The sequence below is a fragment of the Dermacentor albipictus genome, chromosome 2 (assembly GCF_038994185.2).
Source record: "Dermacentor albipictus isolate Rhodes 1998 colony chromosome 2, USDA_Dalb.pri_finalv2, whole genome shotgun sequence".
NCBI classification, from domain to species: domain Eukaryota; kingdom Metazoa; phylum Arthropoda; class Arachnida; order Ixodida; family Ixodidae; genus Dermacentor; species Dermacentor albipictus.
The window spans coordinates 68,733,821-68,758,244 of record NC_091822.1 but is presented as its reverse complement, the minus strand read 5'-3'; the positions used below and the strand labels follow the sequence as shown (position 1 = coordinate 68,758,244).

At 44.8% G+C, this 24,424-nt stretch overlaps 1 protein-coding gene and 2 long non-coding RNA genes across 7 annotated transcripts in view; 2 read left to right on the top strand and 1 right to left on the bottom strand.

The window, feature by feature from the left end:
* The window catches only part of LOC135903198 (uncharacterized), a 49,716-nt gene extending 27,261 nt beyond the window's left edge, over positions 1-22,455 (top strand). The window contains exon 3 of the long non-coding RNA XR_010564749.2: positions 22,319-22,455. This is a non-coding gene — a long non-coding RNA (uncharacterized lncRNA). The remainder of the gene's footprint in view (positions 1-22,318) is intronic.
* The window catches only part of LOC135903197 (putative sodium-dependent multivitamin transporter), a 198,636-nt gene that overhangs the window by 42,326 nt on the left and 131,886 nt on the right, over positions 1-24,424 (bottom strand). For 4 of the 5 annotated variants that reach the window (XM_070533662.1, XM_070533660.1, XM_070533663.1 and 1 more), the window contains exons 3-4: positions 22,295-22,555; positions 12,262-12,327 (exon numbers count right to left, since the gene is read on the bottom strand). In XM_070533662.1, the coding sequence (XP_070389763.1) occupies positions 12,262-12,327; positions 22,295-22,555 (327 nt within the window). The remainder of the gene's footprint in view (positions 1-12,261; positions 12,328-22,294; positions 22,556-24,424) is intronic. The other variant, XM_070533661.1, reaches the window with a different exon arrangement.
* LOC135903196 (uncharacterized) lies at positions 4,464-9,769 on the top strand. Its single transcript, XR_010564748.2, has 3 exons — positions 4,464-4,870; positions 5,633-5,746; positions 8,086-9,769. It is a non-coding gene; the product is annotated as an uncharacterized lncRNA (long non-coding RNA).

The following is a 24,424-nucleotide window of genomic DNA, read 5'->3' as shown; positions in this document are numbered from 1 at the left end:
TGGACCACCTGGGGTTTATTAACGTGCACCTAAATCTAAGTACACGGGTGTTTTCGCATTTTTCTGGTCACTATCGGGAGTTTTGCATTTACCGCAGGAAACGTGTTTCTCAGAGGCCGCTTTAGAGCAGCCATCGTCAGCTCACATCGGAGTTCACCAGACAGAGGGTCACGGTGCGATTGGTGGGAACTGATTTTTGCCCTTTATTAGGCTGATCAGTTAAGTAATTACATCCTTGTTCAAAGGCACACTGGCCTGAGTTGCGGTGTCCTAACGTCGTTCGACTACTGCAGCACTTCACAGCGGTGACTTGATGAAACTCCGTCCACAAAATCATCGTGCAACGCGTACGTAAACTGCGTGGAACTATCCTGCTCACCCGCATTTACCATGATAAGTGACGCCCAGAACACACGAAAGATCTGGCATATAAACAAAAGAACTATCCAAAACTTGCAGTGCAGTGCAGTGCAGCTTAGACAGATAAAGCTAAAGAGCTTCTGTGCCGTTATTATCATGGCATGGACATTTGTGGCACCCCAAATCTAAAGAAGCCGCATGGATGGCCCTTTTGGCTGGTGTTCTTGCAGCACTGCCTGGACAGCCTAATAAGTTTATTTCCGTTATCGCGGACTAAACACACCATCGGCGCACACGTTGCTTAACGTCACCTTAACAAGCGTTAAAGTAGCGTGTCTACAACGATGTGATGACGTTCCCGCCCCCTGTCGCCTTACATTTTGCAGGCGCAGCGCAGTTCACACTCAAGCAATCATGGGATTCTGGGAGATCCACTGTGAAGCAGCGCGTTAGGCCGGGGATTTTGCAGACCCCTTATGAAAATGGATTTAGAGTTCCTTTAGAACTCCTAATGAGTTCCTATGGAGTCAAAAGGGACTCTATAGGAACTCGCGATCTATAGAGTCGTCCGCATAGAATCTCTATAAGAAGTCTATAGAAACCTTTCTATAGAAACAAGTCATTTCACACACAATAGATGTTCTATAGAGGGTGTATTGACGTCCTATGTACTGAATTCTATAAAGTAATTTTTATAGAATGTCTTTAAAACTTCTAACGCGACCTGTCTATAGAATGGCTCTCCATTCGTTCTCTATAAATGTACTATAGAGATTGTATTGATATCATATGTACTAAATTCTATAAAATAATGTCTATAGAAAGTTTTTAACACTTCTAATGCGGCTTGTCTATAGACTGACTCTCCATTCACGCTCTATAAGCAGTCTATAGAGGGTTTATTGTCATCATATGTACAATATTCTATAAAATAATGTCTATAGAAAGTTTTTAACACTTCTAATGCGACTTGTCTATAGACTGACTCTCCATTCACCCTCCATAAATGTTCTATAGAGGTCGTATTGACATTTTATGTACCAAATTCTATAGAAAAAATTTATAGAACGTTTTCGGAAACGTTCTATAGAGGTCGTATTAACATCTTATGTGCCAAATCCTACAGGAAAATGTTAATAGAACCTTTTCAGAACTTCTAATGCGGCCTGTCTATAGAATGGCTCTACATCCTCCATAAAAGTTCTATAGAGGTCGTGTTGACATCTTATGTACCAAATTCTATAGAAAAATTTATAGAACGTTTTCAGAACTTCTAATGCGGCCTGTCTCTAGACTGGCTCTCCATTCCCGTTCTAAAAGTGTGCCATCATATGGCATACGTACTGAGTTCTGTAAAGGAACGTTTATAGGAAATTAAACAAGCTAAAGTGCGGCCTGTCTAAGAACGGCTCTATATTTTCACTCTATAAACAGTACCCAGTATCCAGTGCATCGCCGGATTATGGGTCCAGTGCCGCGCGCTGGATGCATGGGGCGTGGGCAAGCGCGGCGTACTGGCAGGCGCTGGTTACTGGTGCGAAAAACAGCTCTAGCGCGTTAAATACGTGGTGCCTGGACACCGTATGTATTTTTTTTAAATACAGAAAGCAACAGATAGCGTTTTAGTACAATATAAATCGAAAAAATGAACATGTAAAAACAGAAGTGCTCTGACCAGGATTCGATCGTCGTACCTGCAGATCCCCAGCCCGGCTCATTACCGCTATCGCCGCGTCAGCGTAGGGACATGGGCGGATAATTTAGCTTATCAAAATCGAGAAGCAGTTTTAGTTTCACAGAGAGAAGTCTTGCACAGACGTGGTAGATGCGCTATCGGCCAGCAACTAAAACTCACGCCTGTACCTCAAAGAAAAATTTGCTTTCCATATTCAATAGTGTGCTCGGAAGTGCCATCACATCGACTGCGATTGGTATTTTAGCTTCGAAAAAAAGTCCTAAATGAACCACCGACCCGGGACGCTGCATGAATGGGCTGTTACTGCCGATTTCGATAGCCGTTTCTTGTTCTTCACGCGAGGGGTATGCAATGTTTTCTTAGTTCAGTGATGCCTTTCAGTCTACACGTCTGTCTAGCCATATATATTCGTCAGAGAAACGCAGGCTAGTGCTGGGAGCCTTCGGCGACAGCACATATACCTGCGTTTATGATGCGTCACATCGGCGCTCCTCACTTCTTGTGCTGGCACTGTAGACATGAAAAAATTGTTTATTTAAAAGCACCGATGCGAAATCTGAAATATAAAGTAATTTATCCTTTTTAGACTTCTTGATTCTTGAGTTTAGACGCGCCGATAGCGTGCAGACGGACTCGGCGGATACGCTATGCCTAAGCTTCGATGGGGACTGATCTCGGCGCGGGTAGCTGGCGAAAGCTAAAATGTGTGTATTTGAGCCTCAGAACTCTTTTTAGTACAATAGGGAAAGTGGAAGCGCACGAATCGCCTCAGCCTTGTTATCGGTGCGATAATATCAAGCAACGGTAGGCATCGAACTCGGGGTCCGTTCGAGCGCGTCTGAACGACTTCTGGATTTCATGTCCACTCCACAACACTGCGACAATGGCGATAACTCCCAGTCATACGTTACGTGCGAACTACTAAAAAAGCGGCGTCCTCCGTCTATGCGTGGTTTCGTTAAAGAATTTAGCTGTCCGCCCTGTCACAAGGCAAAATGCAAAAAACGAAAGTGATTTTCAGTGTCACATGTGCAGGAATAAACAAGGCAGCTCACGCACCTTTATTCCATGCTGCGACACGAAATAGTTCTATGACCCTAAGATATAGCGTTATTTAGGACAAGAGACTAGTATCAAGCCATGAAATTGTATAAAGCATTTAATATTCAGCAGCGCTCGTCCTTGCGTGCTGGAGCCAGCGCGGCACAAACACAACCAGCGCCGTTTCCAATGCGAGCGTCTCTTCCAGTGTGACCCAGCTCTTATCCAGCGTTCTCACTGGTCTCGAGTGAGTCCCAGCGAGCGCCAGCGTACCCAGTGCGATCCAGTGCTTAAAAAAAAAGAAAGAAAAAGGAAAAAGAAAAACGCGCTGGTTTCACACTGGAAGGCACTGGAAGACGCTGGTTCTTGCAATCGGCATTTCAGAGGTTTTTTACTATCAAGTAAGAGCATCGTTAAAAAGACACTCATTGACCAAGGCAAACATCACACTAATCGAAATTAGGAAAACCAAAGAAATATAACGGAAGCGCGCATTGTGGTTTATATCGCATATGCAGGTAAATCACAAAGATGTATACCAAGAAACACTAAGCAAAACTGCGCCTTAGCAATCGCGTCATATCTATTTGCTGGCATGCAGTGACTGCAGCACTTGGGGCGGAAACAGATCGAACGCCGCCGCAAATTTCTGGCACATACCACTCAAATGCACGCTGCAGAAACGATTTTTTTTTAATCTTGAACAGCCACAGACCACATGAGCGCGATCCGCGCATGATAAGCGCATCGCCACGAAAGCAAGATAGGGAACACATAAGCGTAACCTGTACCTCACGGGTAAAATTAAACATCATCGTATATACGTTGCTGTGCGACGGACACAAGCGCACGGAAACATCACACACTGCACACGTGTACCTCCGAGGTTGTGTCGACAATTTCTGGGCTACATTTAAACGACAGCAGGAAGTTACTTCAATGAGAAACGAAGTGAGGGCACAGGCACTGCAGGTAACGGCTGCGCATAAAGTCAGTTAGGGTTTTAAGGCCAGTGACCGAGGTTGAAATCGTTAAAATCACACCGCAGCGATAGCTTACACAGGGTAAATTGTCGAGATCTTGAAGGCCGTGCTTTTTGCTGACTACATGTGGCATAAGCGATTCAAAAGCAAGAATACTGCATGTAATTTATTTCTGCCTTAAACTATAGCACACAATATGAGCATGTCAATGTTTCTTCTTGTCTAGCAACATATGGATGTAGTTCGGCTCAAAGGCCGGCTCAAAACGGCACAAAACCTGCTGTAGTGGGTATTATTGTAGGAATCACGGAGGCCACAGCAGCCGCACTATTATACAGACGGCGCTGGCGGCGCCGGTATTTTCGTATTCAACGCGACAGGTAGAATACGAAGCTACGGCGTGTTGTTATTGCTCCGTCTTCAACGGTTGTCGTGCGAGCTGCGTCGATGTGTTTGTTTGACCGTGTGTTATTAGGTTTGCTGTAATGAAATGAGACGTAGTTCGCGAGCACGAAAGTGCCAGAAGATGGCTTGAGTCTCGCTGTAAGCACGCCGTATGCGTGGCGCTCCAGCTAAATGTGGACCAACGATTTTCATGCCATGGAGTGCGTTCCCTTTGTCTCCGCTTGTGTTCGTGGAAAGTTTGGTGGACGGCGCAGAGAAGTAATGCGTATTATTAGCGCGCCTCAGCTCGTCCACTACCCAGTGGCTTGTTTGCTGCAAGTAACATCGCAGACGCATCACTGGAAACTTGGAGAGTGCCTTTCGACCTCGTCGTACTGTTGAAACGGTAAGCAATCGTGCTCGCCAACTACACGTGCGTTCACCCGTGTTGTGTGTGCTTCCCGTGTGTGTATAGAGTGCCTTGCGAACGTAGTAAGTGGAACACCCACGACAACAGTGAACCCTGTGCTGATACTTGCTACGCGCTGGTTGTAAGAATTGTGTACGCAACTCTATTGCCACAATGCGGAATTGATAATCCTGATAAGCGTTTGCTTCCCCTGAGAAAAGTTTCGGAAATCGTGTTCGCCTTGTGCAGTTGTGCGTGAGCTCCCGCCTGTCTGCTAAAGTTGCATAGTAACGACCCGTCTACCTCTTCATCGATTCTTTCTTCAATGACGTTTCCTCACTTATAAATGCTTCGACGTTGTGCACAATCTCTGCTTACGAGGTTTTTGGCTAACGAACAGTTCTAAGAAAAAAATGTAAGCCAATCACAGCTTGCTACTAGTACAGCTTTATTTCCAAGGCAAGATGTGTTGACATAACTGACTTAACTAAGCATGACAGGGGAACGTTGCCTATGCTAAGTAATGGAAAAAAAAAACATTAAGTTTAGATTGTAATCTGCTGCTGCGGTGCGTCCAAAACTTTATTTGATGTAGAGGTCCGCATTGTCATGACATTCGATGATTTCGAGCATTTGCTCTCTTTCCACATTAGTGCAGACATTGTTTTCGTGACTCTTTTAGGTGCTGATTGCATGTTTTCACGATATCACAGCTTTATTGTGCCACTGCTTTAAGCTAACATAGAATTGATTTTGTAGTGGCGAGGCCGTGACCCACAACATTAACTACAAGATCGAGGAGCCCCAAGAAATGCCGACCCTGTGGATATATGGCTGCAGCAGCATGGCGTGTGATCTGGATCGTCATGACAGGTGTGTATGAAATGTACGTGTTCCAAAAAGGGGGCTTGGTGTCATTCATGGTGAAGTTTGTCGACACATTACTTAATGCAGCATACTAAAGAGACTAAATATTTATGCAACCTTATTGAACTTGCTACCTATTAGTGTGCATAGCCATTATGCCCACATGATTGTGTTCTGTATAAAACTATACCCAACCATTCCTGATGTTTAGTATTTCTTTTGCGTAAGTTGCTTACCTGCAAGTTACATATATTTTTTGCTTTGTACATAGTGTATTTATGATTTTTTATTGGGGTTTTATTCTTTGAAAACTATTTCCTATGCTGTACCCCTATTTGCATATTTTTTTTTCTGTTTGTGCTAGAATCTCGTGCAGTTTTCTGTGCATGTAGGAATTCGAAGGGTAGTGGACTAAATATGTCACAGGTCTAAGCACGTAGTGTGCACATCTTTGTTTATCATTGATATCTTTACAGTTACTTCTCTGTTCCCATAGTAATGGCCACTGCAAAATACACATTTGGTGAGCTTTAATTTCTTGAAAATTAATATGAAGGTCAGTATTTACTAAGCTGCATTTACTTCTGTAGTACATAGGCACAGACTGATATGGATACCTTGTTGACCTACACAGGATGCCTTTTTTGTTTGTTGCATTAAATATGGGGGCTCACCCACATCTTTTACTATATATGTGGTATGCCTCATCGATTTCATTTGTCAGTTTTTACGGTGGATGAAAACAGATGAACGATTGTAATCCAACATGAAGCCCCGTTGTGGAAATGTACGGCCAAGTTGGATGACCATACTGGATCTCTTATACACATGAGAAGATACCGGCCAGTTTGCCGTATGTACGCTTGACCACATGTGAAAGGGATACAGTGCACTCACTGCCTGTGACACACGACAAATTTGGTGGTATCTTTCACCGAGCAAGCCTCCCTTGCCTGCTTGCCTTTCTCAATTCTCTTGCACACTGCTGTGCATATGGCACCCTGAAAAGAAAGGCTTGCTTAGATACCACTAAATTTGTCTTGTCTGTCAGGGGTAGTGTAGTCTATTCTTGTGATCATGTGTATATTTGGTCAAATGTACATGCAACAGGTTGGCCGGTGCCTCAACACGTACCTAAGACAGCACCATAATTCACTCCCCGGATCAGTATGTTCGTTCCACTTGACCATGCACCGATGGGACTGGGGCTGCGCACCTGATTTAGACTGTTCATCTGTTTTGTTCAGCTGCGGCAACCAATTGGCCAACAACATCGCTGAGGAATGCCACATAAAAAGACTGGGTCACAATCTGTTTACTGAATTGTCCGCAACCTTCGTAGTAACAAATTTGTTTGTTGCAACTAGTTTTAGGCACGTTATTTCTTGTAAAATTTTCTGCTTGACCTATAGAGCAGTTATGCAATCAGTTTTCAAAGTTACTTGATTAGTATAATTTTTGTTTTCTGTTTTTTACATGCCAGGTTGCAAGAAGGACCCTTTTTAATTAAAACTGAATTAACATTTCAATTGCAATTGGGCAGTCTTATCATTGCGTTTAGGATACATATCAGTGTACATACCCGTACTAGATTAGAAACTAATTGTTTCAATAACTCAAAAAGCACGAATATACTGTGTCCATTGTATCTGACAGTGACACCGCGACTGTGTTCCAAATACCACAAATTGGCAGTTATCCATCATAGTTTGCGAAAACAACTTAAAACATTATTGTTCCCCATACAATGCATACTTAGATGCCCAAGCTCCATGTGAGAAATTTATTATTCGCATATTAAGCATAGTACATACCAACTATGGCTAATAGCGGATGGAATATTAATTTTGTCTACCGCTCAGCAATAGAAGCCAGTAGGTCATTCCCTTTTCAAAAAAAAATTTTTCTATGCATAGTGTGACATCTGTATAGGACTCTTAGCTCATGGGTGTTCCTGCTTGCTTATGTTATAAATGGGAATGTGTTGTCATTGCAAGATGAGATTAATGTGTGACTAGGCTGTTGTCGTTCGGAGATGCTTTTTGTCATCAGCAATGATATTCTACTGCCAGGCACATTGGCCCAGTGCTGATGTCACCGAATCTTGGGAAAGTAAAAATATTCTCAAAAGTGATTCTCAAAAGAACTGCCACTGTTTGGCAGAGTGGTGGGGAGGTGGGGCGTTCTGCCACCTTTCTGTTATAATTTTTTTCTGAAATACTGAAATGAAACTTAGCATAATGCTACAACTATATAGATATTTGTGGCATGTTTGTGCCTGCTAATACATTATGACTGAATGTTCATTACACCTTTTGAAAATTAATTTCAATTTTATTTTCCAGGCTCCACCGTCGCCGTTACTAGACGGACCAAATGAGGCCAAAAACTAGCCTTTCCTCGCTCCATTCCTGGGAAGTGAAATAGCAGGTGGTCATGTAAGAATGAACTTGCAACCATGTGGGCAGTAGCCAAAGCTCCCTACAGTTCATGCTGGTGGTGGAATGATAAGACAAACCGCAATATTTATTTGTTTACTTATTCACTTAATATTTATTTATTCATATCTCATGAATACTGTGCAGTTTTTTTAGCAAGGAGTCAGGTAAAATAAAGAAATATTGTTGCATCAAGTAAACGTTATTTGAAAAAGCATAATTCACGTAGCACGAATTCATGGAAACTGTAAATTTTGAAGAAACAGAGCCGTAAGGTTAACAAATCTTATATAACAAAAAATGAGATCACATTTCTGTTGGACCTAATACCATAATTTAATCTGTCAAATTAGAGATACCATATGCTGCTCTAATATACAATCACTAATTTATGAGTAGATGCGCGAAACTCTCAAACGTTGCAACAATTTCATGCTAGCTGTAAATTCATATATACAGTTTGTTGACTTTAGACATAGCAGATGGAGTCTGCAGAACTATGATATCTCTTTCTGGCACAGAGACGAGCATTAGTAAGCTTCGTGGTGTTATTTTTCTTAAACCTGCCAAATAGTCCTTCCTGCAACAGGTAGAATTCTCAAATGCCGCAAACTTAATTCAAATTAGTGCTGTGGTTGTCTCAAAAGTATTTCTGTATTTTGGATGTATTTGAGTAGGAAAATTTACAGAATTAACGAACTTGTGCTAGCTCTTTTTTTTATTTACAGTTGCAAACTAAGTCCTTTTCCTTCAAGTTTTGCTATTTTCAGCAAATTTTAATAAAAATTGATGGTGTTAATGTAAAAACTATAATTTAAACATTTTTAAATGTATCAAACCTCATCAAATTTGGTTGCATAGTTGCCGAGAAAAACGATTTTACTGTTCATGTGCATTACATAGGAGCTCCTGAGCTAGATCTCTTTTTTAGTCATTGCGTGTGTCGGTCTGGTTTGTATTTCTCACCCTAATTAGAATATTGGCTCTGATCTCAAAATCGTTTCCCTTACAACGAAATACAAGCTTTTAAACTTTTTACGATATATGCTGTACTGCTCTATGATAACCCCTGTTTGCCACATTTTTGCAGGGCCTACCAGTGCTAATTTTACACATAAACATAGACTAAAATGCTGTGTGGTTTCGGTATATGGTGTACTTATCTGTGAAAGCCATTATTTGCCACATTTTTGCAGCGACTGCCAGTGTTATTTTTGCTCAGACTAAAATGCTGTGTCGTTTCGTCAGGCTGACACAACATTGCAGTGCACATTCATATCAGTCTATTTTCAGGCTTTAGTATCCAAACATTTAATGTGCACTGCTGGAACAGGCACTCCTTTTGCAGTTTTAATGGTATGGTTTCTTGTCCTAGTCAAGCCTGTTATTGCGAGGTGTCAACTGTAATCAAGTCTGCCACTGATTCTTTTACCTCATGTTTCGTGTGTTTGCACCACCAGCTTGACCTGAGAAGCATGTTGGCAGCTACAGTTTGCGTGTTGCAAGTTCTAGTCTGAAGTGTGTATGTCACATATATGAAGCATGTATCTAGTCTGAAGTGCAATAAACATTTCAAACTGAATACTTTGTGGTTGTAGCACCAATTATTTTGCCACTGCATTTACTGTAGTCCTTATTGCCTACAGTAGAACTTTGGTAAATTGCAAGTACTTTACACACATCGGCCTAGCTTTTATAGGCATTTGCTTGTAGGGACTCGAAAGAAACTCGATAGGAATATTCTATAGAAATTTGCCTTTAGCATCTCTAAAGAAACTCGATAGAAATATTCTATAGAAATTTCTCTTTAGCACATCTAAAGGAACTCGATAGAAATATTCTATAGAAATTTGCCTTTAGCATCTCTAAAGAAACTCGATAGAAATATTCTATAGAAATTTGTCTTTAGCAGATCTAAAGGAACTCGATAGAAATATTCTATAGAAATTTGTCTTTAGCATCTCTAAAGCAACTCGATAGAAATATTCTATAGAAATTTGTCTTTAGCATCTCTAAAGCAACTCGATAGAAATGTTCTATAGAAATTTGTCTTTAGCATCTCTAAAGGAACTCGATAGAAATATTCTATAGAAATTTGTCTTTAGCATCTCTAAAGCAACTCGATAGAAATGTTCTATAGAAATGTGTCTTTAGAGTTCCTATAAGAATGCGGTGGCCAAATAACTTTTGAAACTCTATAGGAAAATTCTATAGGCAATCAAAATAAACACAATAAAGTTCTATAGAGAAAGTTCAAAAGACTTTCTAAAAAAACACATTAAAAATTTTTGTAAGGGACGAGGCCTACTTAGACACGTTTGCAAGGCGCCTGTGCGGCGTTGCACGTGTTAGAATTCTCATTGCCCATGCAGATTACGGAATTTAATTTCCTGCCATGAGAGAGCACTTCCGCGTGCGGCTGTTAGCCTTTTCGTAGCCACACCGTAACCTTGAAGAAGATATTTAACGAGGCATCAACAGGAGTTCAACGTTACACGCTCTGCGCGTATATTGTGGAGGGTATGGAAGGCAGCACGCTGGATTACCGTAAGATGAGACCTTGTGTCTTCTGTTGCTGTGAATGATGCATATCTCTTCTGATAGACCGAAACTAAGACATCAATGCGAACGAAGGCGTTATTGTGCTGAGTAATTGACTTCTGTGCAAGGAGCTTTCTTGTTATTGTGGTGTCTAGTTTTTTTAAATTAAGCAAATCTGATGACCAACGTCGTCATATAGGACCGCAGGATGGGTTTCAGAATGCAAACGTACGTGGTGCATATTTTCATGAATTAACAGCATTGATTGCCACAGTATGGTATTTCTCAGGAACTTGGAGCTTAGAAGTTCCACCCAGAAACAAATTTTCAGAAGGCTGAACGGAAATGCGAAGTGCGCTATAGGCGAAGTATATGGGAAAGCCTGTCGGTGCAGATTTAAATATGAAGGCGCTACTTGTTTTGCAGCCGTCGTCAGCTGATGGCGCAGAATGCTTTGCTGAACTCTTGAAATTGTGGCGCTTTAGGTGGCTTGTGTTAAATCGCAGCAGATGCGACGTTTTCGAACGTGGAATAAATGTAAAAAGGAAATCTTGGACAGAGCAGGCAGCACCTTCTACGGCAAGCCAACCTCCCCTGATCTCGCCCCCTTTCCTTTTTCTCGCTCAATGCGGAACCCATCGTCGATTTTCCTCATGGGAATAGAACCCTAGGTGAAGACAGTTGCCGGATATACTGAGGCAGTGTTTTGTTCGTGGCAGCTTTTACAGGAAAGCTTGCGTCCATAATTGACCTGCGCTATGTGTTACGGTTTCTAGGGTAGTGCTTGCTCCATTACCATTAGCGTGCGGTTATGTTTTCCGACTACAGACTTCGAAATTATGGTGTGTCGATCCCATCTTGTTTTTGCTTCCACCTCGGTGCCTGAACGCATGGTATATTGAATATTCGCTCAAGGGCCTTGAGATTAAGATGTTTATCAACTCTGGCTTGGGACATATTCCATTCTCTGTTTGAATTTTTTTCCCGAAACAATAGCTCATTTTCCACACAGGCCGATACTCGTTTAACTGTTCTTGTAATTGCCATTTCAATCTTTCTTCCTCGAAAATTTGTTTCCAATTCACTATGTGCGAGGGAGCAGCGAAAGTTTGTAATTTCCATATGCAGCACTTGCTCCTCTTAATTCCTTTTTTTTTCCTGGTTTGCGGAACATTGCGCCTTTCGAAGAGTGAATAGCACAAGATACCGTCAGAGTGTAAATGGCAGTCAACGAAATTACTTTTGGACATTTTGTAAACACAGGTTCGCGCATTCAGCATGACATGAAGCGACTTTTTAAGCGACTGTTGATGCAGTACACTTGATTATGTTAGGAAGAAGCATTTAGGGACGGCGGCACTGTATATTTAGGTATTGCCTTCAGTATTTCTGGTAGTAAAAGCACTTCAAACGCAAAACTAGTCTCGTCGCAACAGGATAGAGCTTCAACAACCGCTCAGTTATGGCGGCGACATTGAAATAACATCACTTGCTTTAGTTTTGTTATCACACGCAACAGAGTGCAATAGAAAATGGACTCACGCTGAGGAACACGTATACGATGCTTGCAGTGATGCCGACCATGTTGTCAAAACGCATGCGCAGGTACTAGAATGGCGGGGAACCGAATAAGACAAGTATATAAGAAATGAAATCTACATCGAAGCACATAGCATAAACACTCACCTAAATAATGGCTCGTAGTCTAGAACATAGTACAAATTCTTCTATCCTGATACTAGGTGTCCCTACTAACCTTAACTAAAGTGGTAAAGAAATAAATTGTCGACGATGATCGTAAATGCAAGCGAATACAGAAGATTCATGGAAAAGCGTAGATTTGTTGCAGAGGCGATATTGTGAGGGTTTGTTTTTTTATTGTGTAATTCGCAATGGAACAGAAGCGTTAGCCAGCAAAGCTGTAGCATTGGCGAATCACCCGCCTATAGCCAACAATGGGGGAGATGACAGCTGAAAAAGAGGAGGGCTGTTCTATTGAGCACTCCACTACGGCACCTAAGCCTTCACACAGCACGTGGCGGCAGGCCCTGCTATTCCCGTACCAGCACAACCCCGTTACCTCGATGCTAGGAAGGCGTGTCTACAACGGAGCCGAGTTAGCCATCTCATTGCCTCATTTCCTGTCTACACAACTGCCGCAACAGCCAATGGGGTTTATTGAAATTCCAAGAAGTGTCTGTTTTTCTGTTGCAACTGTCGTATCTAGTACTCCTAACTTTGTTATAACTTAGGAACGGTTACGCTAACTTTGTACGAACTACGTTCGCATGAAGTTTCGTTAATCCGATATATTTGCGGTTGCCATTCGCCGACGAATGCCAAACTTTGTCTTTTGTGGTAAATAAAATGAACTTCAACGTCAACAACGTCGCCTTTTAGCACTGGCGCCTTCTTATATTGGGCGAAAGTCCGACCACCAACCATCCGTCTATAAACGACCAAACACCGACCCTGGCAACGGGTGAAGACACCAAGGAAAGCTATCCGCTTTAAATCGGGTAAAACATGGGAATATGGAACCAACAATGCTCGGTTATGAGTTCTCTTCCGCTACGCTAGTTACCGGATTCATTTAAGAACATTACTTAAGCACGTTTACAATGTTCGTGTAATCGGATATGTGAATTTCAAAGGGAAAATTGTTATTGCGCCTTAAAACAACCCATTCTGTTGTTTTCACAGCGCTGTATCCTGTGCAATTTTATTTTAGCGCTGTACGCCTGTCGCGGGAAATAAACCTTCCACGTGATTACGTGTGCACGTGACGCGACGTAAGCGGCGCCACAAGTGTTTTTCAAGAAACTACCGTGCTTTGCAAAAATTTGATGTTCCGCGTGACCACGACGTCCACTGACATCTACTAGGTCGCAAGCTGCGCGTTGACAAGGCGGTTGCTGAGGTAAGTTTTACGGTTACCGAGGTTTCTCCGTCCAAAACCCATGTATGATTATTAGGTACGGGGTGGTGAATGACTCCGGAATAATTTCGACCTCCAGGGATTCTTTAGCGTTCACCGAACGCGTGGTGCACGGGTGCTTTTGCATTTCGCTCCCATCGAAATGCGGTTGCGGCTGCCGGGATTTGATTCTGCGACCTGGGGCTTAGCAGCACAACACCAACGCCACTACGGCACCATGGCGACGATTTTTTATTTTTTTTGGTAAGGGCGTTGTGAAGCAGGTCCAATTAACGTGCGGGATATATCTTGTTACATTTTCAAGTATAGTTCCATATGCATCAAGTGCAAATATGCATAATTTTGCGCGCAAATTACGATGAAATCGATTGCGATTGCAATCGGAATCGATCGCAATCGATTTCGCTTGTACGAGCGAAAGCATTGTTCGCGTGCTTTACCCACTGCGAGAGTGAGCGACCGAGTTCCGCTGAAGCAGCTCGCCTATTCATGTGGTACACAGCGGCGAAGCTCGAGCTAGCGCAGCTGCGACGCGTCTGTTCAGCGCATCACGTCACGTGACGTGACACCTTCACACGCACGCCGGCGGCTGAAGGTCAAACGCGCGTCGAGATTGACGTTGGTAGATGTACCTCGAGGAGAACAGCTTTCGCTCTAAAATAAGGGGCCCAGGTGGGATATCAACCAACGCCTTCGCGTTACGGGTGGGATGCTCTTACGAATTCAGCTACCGCGGCGCAGTTTACCCGTCGCCTTTATTGCGTACTTATGCAGATGTACTATAGTTTACTTGTGGGAGTGTTTGCCAGTGGCCCCAACCACGGCTGTAAGTGGTGGTGCTGGGTGAAGTATTTACAATCTCTACATTGTCAAACAAACGAGCTAGTAATTCCGCCTGTGCTTTCCTTGTTGTCATTGTCTGTTGGCTTCGTGCGGTTGTGACTTTAGATACACACCCTAATAGGTACATTGCCACGCGACTGGCCGGTCAAAGCACCTTGCGTGTATTCGCGCTCGGAAAAACACTTTTATGCAACACATATTAAGCATCAGAAAGATGTGTCCGCAGTTTTTCATCTTGCTCTACAATTTTGTCATTGCCACTTTTAATCTAATTATAATGTTTGAGCAGTTGATTAATTCATTAATTTATTTTTATTTATTTATTGACAATACCCTCAAGGCCCATTGGGCGTTATAGATGGCATGGGTAGAATGTACACAAGGGAAAACATCAGTAACAACAAAACATTAAATGCAAACAAAAAAATTCTAAAAAATGTTACAGACTTAGCGCGCGAAGAGTACACTCAAATAAGCAAATGAATAAACATCAAATGCCAAAGTATTAGTGAGCATATTATTACTCAACTAGTATGAAGTATGTAGTCACTAGTGGCAGCCTTGAAAATCATTGTCTTCTATGCGGGTGATTGACGAGAGAAGGTGGTTCCATTGGGAAATTGTTTTGGGGAAAAAAAAAAGAGTCAGACAATGCATTTGTTCGACTAAAGGGAACGATGACGCTTTGCGGGTGATCGGTTCTGGAAGACAGATAAGCTGGTTGTTTAAAAAATTCATGACTTAGCAGTTTGTTCTGAAAGAAAATTTGGTGGAATAAACTGCAGAAGCGGAATAGTACAGAAGAATATTTTCTGGGCTAGTTGTGCAATGCTTTGAAAAACCAAGTTGCGCATTAAAAACTGACAACTACAGGAAAAAGCGACGGAGCCGGAAAGCGTGCTGTTTCTGTTTCCGTCGCCTTTTCCCGGGGTTGTCTTTTTTGAATGCGCAACTTGTTTCTTCAAAGTGGAATATTTTTCGTCTAATTTGTAGCTTCTCTAGGCTTCACTCTAATAAAGAAGTACTAGCACCGCGTGAATAAGTAGAAATAATGAAAGGAGCTGATCGGTTTCGTACTGATTCGATCCCATCTGTCAGTGTTTGTTGTCCAGGATCCCATAGAGATGAGTCTCTAGCTTCTGTCTAATGAATGTTTTGTACAGAAGCAGTTTCAAGTGTTCTGGGGCCTGTGAAAGATTCCTGCTTATGTAGCCCAACATATTATACACGTTATTGGTCATTTTGGAGATATCTATGTGGATGCCAGGAGAAGTTATTAGCCACATGGGCACCGAGATACTTGTACGAGGGAACTGTTTCAAGACAAACTTCGTTAATTTTGTACTCGAAAGTGTTGGATGGCTTAGACTTCCGAGAAACGGTCATTACATTGGATATGGTTGCATTAAGGTCCATTTGTGACTTGGAACACCAGTTGCATATCATGTCCAGGTCAGTCTACAGAAGAAAAGACACCTGTGAATTTTTTATATAACGGTAAAGGACGCAGTCGTCTGCGAAGAGTTTAATTGGAGAGTTAATTGCGCAGGGGAGGTCATTAATATATATTAAAAGTAATAACGGTCCTAAGGCGGAGCCCTGTGGGACACCTAATCGAATTGCGCAATGCAGCGACACAGATCATTTGCAGTAGAAAATTGCGTACGCTTATCAAGAAAGCATTCAATGCACTTCAGTATGTTAGGATCTATATTTACGGCACTGATATTAAGGAGCAGCAGTTGGTGTGGGACATTATCGAACGCCTTGGCAATGTCTACGAAGATGCAATCAACTAATATTCTTCTGTCTAAAGAGGAAGCTAAGTTATTATTGAAGGTTATTAATTGTGTTTCACAGGAGTAACTTTTGCTGAGGATGAAGAATGAGTTTGATTCTAGAAAGTTAATACTAATTGTAACAAATTACTTCGTTAGGCAGAATGAAAAAAAAATATTTCCGAGCGACGGTAAATAACGTTGCCTCGTTCTGTTTACTTACGTGGCATCTGCATGTATTTAAATCCTGGCTCACGATAGTTAGGAAACCCTGCATATATGTGCAGGGTGTCAGCGAATAATTTCGAAAATTCTTAAGGGTTGCCTGTGGCTGATAGCACAATTCGAGTTGATGAGGTGGTCTACTCAAAGCGGAGGACACTACTTGCAGAAGAACTTGAATGCGCAATCGACTAATTAACAAATATTCGCTAATTAACATTTAACCTAGTTACCTTGTGGCCATGGAATCTAGCCATAGAGTTCTAGCCATGGAATTCACAAGGCGGACCCATTTGGAACGAACATGGCCGATTCCGGAGAAGGCAATGATGACCCCACCTGCGGCGGACCAGACAGCAATCACGCAGGTCAGGCTGGCTACTGGACACCGCTGCAAGAGCCACCCGCCTTTTCGGGAAGGCGAACGAAGACGTCGACGACTGGCTTAAACACTACAACAGAGTGAGTCGTCACAACGACTGGTAACTACGAAGCAGCTCGATAACGTGTTTTTTTTCTCGCTGGAACCGCGCTCCTCCGGTTTGAAAACTACGAGAACGTTCTGAGAAGCTGGGATAATCTTGTAGAAGAATTCACCAAGTGCTTCGGGGACCCGATCTCAAAGAAACAGAAGGGTGAGCAGACGCTTTCCCCACGCGCTCAACTGCCTGGCGAAAAGTGTACAACGTACATAGAGGCTGTTCTGAAATTATGTGGAATCGTCAGCGCTACCATGACAGACGAAGACAAAGTAGAACATCTGCGCAAAGGAATCACTGAAGATGTTTATAATTTTCTTATAACGAAGGAAGAGCTTAGTACTCCGTCTGACCCTAAGAAACACTGCCGGGCGTTTGAAGCACTGAAAATGAGAAGGATTGCTCCAATGTTTGGACGCTTGGACAATGTTACCACTATTGCAAGTGTGCCCCTCCCAACCCACGACGACATCTCCTCGGTGATTCGGCAAGTGGTTAAAGAAGAGCTTTAACGCCTTAAAGTTGTTGACGACGCTCATGTGTGTCATCAGTGTGCATGTGATCATCGCTCTCGTGTGCCACCGGCCACCTGGGCATTTCAATGTTACCGAGAACCTCGCAGGACCTATGCTGATCATATGCTGGCAGCAACTCGCCACCACAACCAAAAAGTCTGTGACGCCGACAAGATGCACCACAACTATTTGTTCCACGGGCTCTTCCCTCCTACAACCAGCCTGAGAGCTGCTTCGTAGTTACCAGTCGTTGTGACGACTCACTCTGTTGTAGTGTTTAAGCCAGTCGTCGACGTCTTCGTTCGCCTTCCCGAAAAGGCGGGTGGCTCTTGCAGCGGTGTCCAGTAGCCAGCCTGACCTGCGTGATTGCTGATGACACCCATGTCACCGGTGTCACCCGCGACAAGTTGCGATTCCCGCATTTGCTACAGCTGCGGTGTGCCTGGACACATTGCTAGGTATTGCCACCGCCGCCAGCAGCGTGCTCCACGGTTTAATTCCTACACACACCGCGTGCCCGCTGACGAGCCTTGGCCCTTTCCCAGTTCCTTCCAGCGGCTGCAGCAGGGACGAGCGAACCGCAGTGACTCCCCCGTTTCCGATCGCAGCATCACACCACCACCGACACGACAACGACGCTCTCCATCACCTCGTCGTCGCTCGTTATCACCGCCGCCGCTGGGAAATTAGCTGGTGCGACCAACGGGGGTGAGGCCGCAATATGTTCATCGTCCTCAAGACCCCCTTGTGTAAAATTGTTTAAAAACAAAGTGTGTCTTTTAGTTGACAATGTGAGTGCTTTTGTTTTAGTTGACACCGGGGCGGCAGTTTCTGTTATGAGCCTGTCCTTCAAAAATCGTCTTGGACAAAAGTTGTGCTTTCTTGGGATCGGAACGCTACCTTTCGTGGAGTTGGCGGGGAAATGTTACGCCCACTCGGGGTCTGTTCTGTTCCAGTTACGATAGGGGACCAGACATTTCGAAGTGAATTTACTGTGCTTGGACGTACAACGCATGACATTATTTTAGACGGGGAGCAACTTTGGATTGTGGAAGTGGCGCGATTTCTCTTCGCCGCGACGCGCGAACTTCAATGACAGATAGCACCAGTGGTGCTGCCGACGTTCTCTCCGTGTAACAATATGTGTGTTTGCCCCCTCAGACTGCAATGTTTGTACCTGTCAATACTTCTCGCCCTCGTACAGGTTCTTTTTGTGGTTTAGGCGAGCGTGATTATAACAATGCGCTCATGAAAAGTGTGATAGTCCCTCGCTCCCTCATATTCACCACCGATGGTTGTACTCATTTGTGGATAGTGAACGTTTCAACCCAATCCAAAACATTGCCGCTAGGAGTTAAACTGGCAAGTTTTGATGAACAAGCCATTATCAGCGTCGGAACGGTCGAAATGTCAACTGCCAAAAAGGATCCAACCTCGATTCCAACCATGATAATTCTGCTGACTTTAAGCGCATGATTAACAAGTCGCTGCCTTCTAGTGAGCAGTGTCTGCTGGAAGCTGTGCTCGCTCACTACGCCACAATGTTTGATTTTGCTCAAAGCCAACGAGCGTCCAATACACCACCGGCGTCTCGTATGCAACACCGCATCCATACAGGGCAAGCAACGCCAATTCGTCAGAAGCCCTACCGCGTTTCACCTTCAGAGAGAAAAGTCATCGCCGAGCAGGTAGAAGAAATGTTACAGAAAGGAGTGATCCAGGAATCATGTAGCCCTTGGGCTCCTAGGCAAGAAAAAAGACAACTCATGAAGATTCTGTATGAATTATCGCCGCCTAAACACCGTCACAAAGAAAGACGTGTACCCCTTACCACGAATAGATGACGCCGTCGACTGCCTCCACTCCGTGTCGTATTTCTCTTCTGTTGATTTACGGTCAGGATATTGGCAAATTTTCATGCACCCCTCAGACAAGGAGAAGACAGCCTTCGCGACACCTGATGGTCTCTTTGAGTTCAACGTTATGCCCTTTGGCTTATACAACGCTCCAGCGACATTCGAGCGATTTATGGATCACGTACTCCGCGGACTCGAACGGGAAATTTGCATGTGCTATTTAGAAGACGTCATTACCTACGGCCGGACATTTCACGAGCACAATCAGCGCCTGCCGTTCGTTCTTGACTGTATCCAGCAAGCTGGCCTTATTTTAAACTCGAAGAAATGTCATTTCGGTGAACGTCAAGCCCTCGTACTAGGCTTTCTAGTCGAAAAAGATGGCATACGACCAGACCCTGAAAAGATAGCAGCAGTTTACGACTTCCAACAGCCACAAACGGTGAAAGATCTGTGAAGCGTTTTGGGCCTTTGCTCATATTTCCGGCGCTTTATCAAGAAGTTCGCAAAGCTTGCCTCTCCCCTCACGTCTCTCCTTCACAAAGACACCCCATATTTGTGGACTGCTGACTGTGAGTCGGCGTTTCAACAGCTGAAATTTTTGTTGGCTTCTGGACCGGTACGGCGGCATTTTGATCCGGAGGCGTCAACGGAGCTGCATACTGACGCCAGCGGTGCGGGTGTTGGCGCTGTGCTTGTTCAGCGCCGCGGTGGCTGTGAGCATGTCATTGCCTACGCTAGTCGGACACTTACAAAAGCGGAGACAAACTACACCGTTACTTAACTCGAGTGCCTAGCAGTCGTCTTCGCCATTAAGAAGTTCCGTCCGTATCTACATGGCCGCGCATTCACGATAGTGACTGACCTTCATTCACTCTGTTGGCTGGTTGGGCTGCGTGACCCGTCTGGCCGGTTGGCCCGCTGGGCTTTGCGCCTTCAAAAGTACAGCTTTTCCGTTAACTTCAAGAGCGGACGCTGTCACACGGATGCTGATTGCCTATCCCGTCTCCCTTCACCGCACACTAAAGCTTAGGATGATGACTTCGATGACTACCTAGTCTCCATATCTTCCGACTTTCCAGACCTGCGTACCTTCGAGAGAGAGCAACGTTGCGACCCTACCTTGAAATCCCTACGGGAAGCTGCACGCGAGCCAGCAGAAACAACACCGTTTACTTTTCGCAATGGTTTGCTGTACAAAAAAATTACTCAGCTGATGGTCCCCCATTGCTTCTCATTGTGCCCGAAAACCTGCGCCCTGCTGTTCTTCGTTCCATGCATGATGATATCACGTCCGGGCATCTTGTCTTTGCACCCACACTACACCGACTTAGACAGAGATTTTTCTGGCCCAAGCTCTGGAAAGCAACGAAACAGTATGTCGCCACCTGTACTGTTTGCCAGCGCCACAAGCAAACGACGAGGGCCCCAGCAGGCTATTTACAACCAGTTAGGCCCCCGACGTTACCCTTTGAAAAAGTCGGCATCGACTTGCTTTGCCGCTCCCAAAGACGTCAGCTGGGCAGTATGCGTAGATTACCTTACTCGCTACACGGAAAGGCGGCACTTCCATGTGCCACTGCAGCAGATGTATCTTCATTTTTGTTACATCACGTCATACTCCGTCACGGCGCTCCCCCGTGTTGTCATCAGTGACCGTGGACGGCAATTCACCGCCGACGTCATTGAATAGCTTTTACGGCTTTGTGGTTCTGCATATCGTCATTGCACTCCTTACCACCCGCAAACCAATGGCCTCACGGAGCGAAAGAATTGAACCCTTACGAACATGTTATCAATGTATGTAGCCGCTGACCACAAGAATTGGAACGCCGTCTTACCTTTTGTAACGTAAGCGTAAAATAGTGCCAAGCACGAAGTTACTGGATATGCGCCGTTCTTTTTGCTGTATGGACGCGCTCCCCAGAGCTTTCTGGACAATATTCTGCCTTTATCGTGCCAAGAAGATCCTTCCATCGCCCAAACTCTGTGTCGTGCTGAGGAAGCGCGTCGTCTGGCGCATCTTAGGACGTTGTCCTCACAAGGCAACAGCAAGATTGGCTATGATGCGCGGCATATCCCCGTCAGCTTTACTCCCGGTGATTATGCTTAGCTGTGGACACCTGTTCGCAAAACGGGATTGTACCGCAAGTTTCTCGCCACTCGTTATACTCAGCCGCTTCAGTGATGTGAACTATTTCGTCGCCAAAGTGACGGCAAGTAATCAGCGTTCACGTGCGACGCAAGTTGCTCACGTGGCCAGACTCAAGCAGTACCATCACAGGTCCCTTTAACTCGCTCAGCGACCTTCGTCTGCCCCCGGGGAAAATGTCACAGCACTGCGCGACTGAGGCAGAGAAAGAAGAAGTAGAGTGTGCGCGCGTGATCTCGGGGTACTCTGCGCTGACAGGGCCTGGCCTGTAGCTTCCCTCTCGGACCTCGTTTCTCCTTGTAAATAAACATCATTCGTAACAATATAGAGTTGTACCCCAACAAGCAAGCAACCACATCACAGTGCCGGGGGAATTATTCGCAGTTTTAAATTAAAATAAATAAATTATAAATAAATGGTAATTAAAGTAGACGAAAAGAGAAATGGGCGCACGTGGAAGACGAACCCACGTATTCGCATTACGCGTGCGATGCTCTTACCCATTCAGCTAATGCATTTTTTTGCATTTAGTAAAGCAATGAAGGGGGCTAGTTGGTGAACGTTCATGGTTATATTGCGCTCAGTTTTACACAGACGACGTGTGTGACGGACGGGACGTGGACGGATTGCGCTACGTCCGTCCACGTCCCGTCCTTCACTTATATCGTCTGTGTAAAACTGAGCGCAATATAACCATGATTGTTTTGCATAAGGGAGCGCGCAATGCACGCACTACCTCAGGGGAGGAGGGGAGGGCATGATGCTTCCGCCATTGCAACCTCACGAATTCACCTGGAATATGGACGCAACTCGCAGGTGGTACAGAAGTGGCACCATCCCGATTGCCGAGAATATGGCCGCAAAGGGTATGCCAGCCACAGGCCAGATGACGTGAAATCCGTAGGCGTAGTAGTGCGCCACGAAGCCCACCACGGTCACGGCTGTGGCCACGGACGCGACCACGGACACGGCGAGGGCGAAAGCGGGAAGGCTGCGGCCACCGAGGAACACCTCCTGTTCGGCGGCAGCGGTGCTGCGGTCGCTGGACGACTCCTGAATCGAGCGAGAATATACGGCACGGCGACAGTAGTGTGGATGCCACGAATGGTTTGATTGTCGTAATTAGCCGCTAATTTGCGGTTTAATGGCAAGAGCAGTATATTCCACTGAAATCACTGCGGCAGAGCTGTAAGGCTACCACTGAGGAATATTGGCTGTTTTATTTAATAGCTCTAAGCTTGTCTCGTAGCAGGCGACTGGCGCAAATAGCGCTGCATCATGCAGGAACACAAGTAGAGGAATATGACGTCAACCACAGAATGGCACTTGGAGGACTAGGAACAGTTCGGATGTTCTTTTTATAGCGCACCTCTTAGGCGCCCTTTGCTGCGGCGAGCGTCGGCGTCGTGCCTCGTAACACAGCGAACGAGCACAGCGAAAGATGAAAACGAACGCAGAGCGCAGCGGGTGGTGAAAGACAGAAAGAGCGAAAATAACGCGAGGAGAACAGCAGAGAAGGGCGTGCAGCGCAGCCATGACCCTGGAAGCGGAGGAGGAGGGTATGGCGAAACTGTGAAAAAGAAAAGCATATCATCATCATCATCAGTCTGGTTACGCCCACTGCAGGGCAAAGGCCTCTCCCATACTTCTCCAACAACCCCGCTCATGTACTAATTGTGGCCATGCCGTTCCTGCAAACTTCTTAATCTCATCCGCCCACCTAACTTTCTGCCGCCCCCTGCTATGCTTCCCTTCCCTTGGGATCCAGTCCGTAACCCTTAATGACCATCGGTTATCTTCCCTCCTCATTACATGTCCTGCCCATGTCCATTTCTTTTTTTTTTATTTCAACTAAGATGTCATTAACTCGCGTTTGTTCCCTCACCCAATCAGCTCTTTTCTTATCCCTTAACGTTGCACCTATCATTCTTTTTTCCATAGCTCGTTGCGTCGTCCTCAATTTGAGCAGAACCCTTTTCGTAAGCCTCCATGTTTCTGCCCCGTAGGTGAGTACTGGTAAGACACAGCTATTATATACTTTTCTCTTCAGCGATAATGGCGACCTGCTGTTCATGATCTGAGAATGCCTGCCAAACGCACCCCAGCCCATTCTTATTCTTCTGATTATTTCGGTCTCATGATCCTGATCCGCCATCACTACCTGCCCTAAGTAGATGTATTCCTTTACGACTTCCAGTGCCTCACTGCCTATTGTAAATTGGTGTTCTCTTCCGAGACAATTAAACAGTACTTTAGTTTTCTGCAGATTAATTTTTAAACCCACTCTTCTGCTTTGCCTGTCCAGGTCAGTGAGCATGCATTGCAATTGGTCCCCTGAGTTACTACGCAAGGCAATATCATCAGCGAATCGCAAGTTACTAAGGAATTCTCCATTAACATTTATGCCAAATTATTCCCAATCGAGGTCTCTGAATACCTCCTGTAAACACGCTGTGAATAGCATAGGAGAGATCGTATCTCCCTGCCTTACGCCTTTCTTTATTGGGATTTTGTTGCTTGCTTTATGGAGGACTGTGGTGGCTGTGGAGCCGCTATAGATAACTTTCAGTATTTTTACATACGGCTCGTCTACACCCTGATAGCGTATAGTGGCGCCAAATACGGATTATGGTGACTGTGTCTACGAGGTGGAGTCAGAGTAGCGCGCCTATTTAGGGTGCCTCGATGCGTTCGCTCGCCTCCGCTCCGTTCGCGGGGCCGCGCGTATCGAGGCACTCTACGAGTCCTGTGTTCATCAAAGCGCTGCATGAGCGGAGGTCTGTATGTGGCGGCTGCTTTGAATCGCGCCCACGCGTCAACTACGTTCAGGCTCTCGCGATCTCCCGATTAAAGAGGCTGTCACGCCACACTTCACTCCGCTTGGAACGTGCCGCCCCAGAGAGGTTTTCCGTGCCAGCCAAC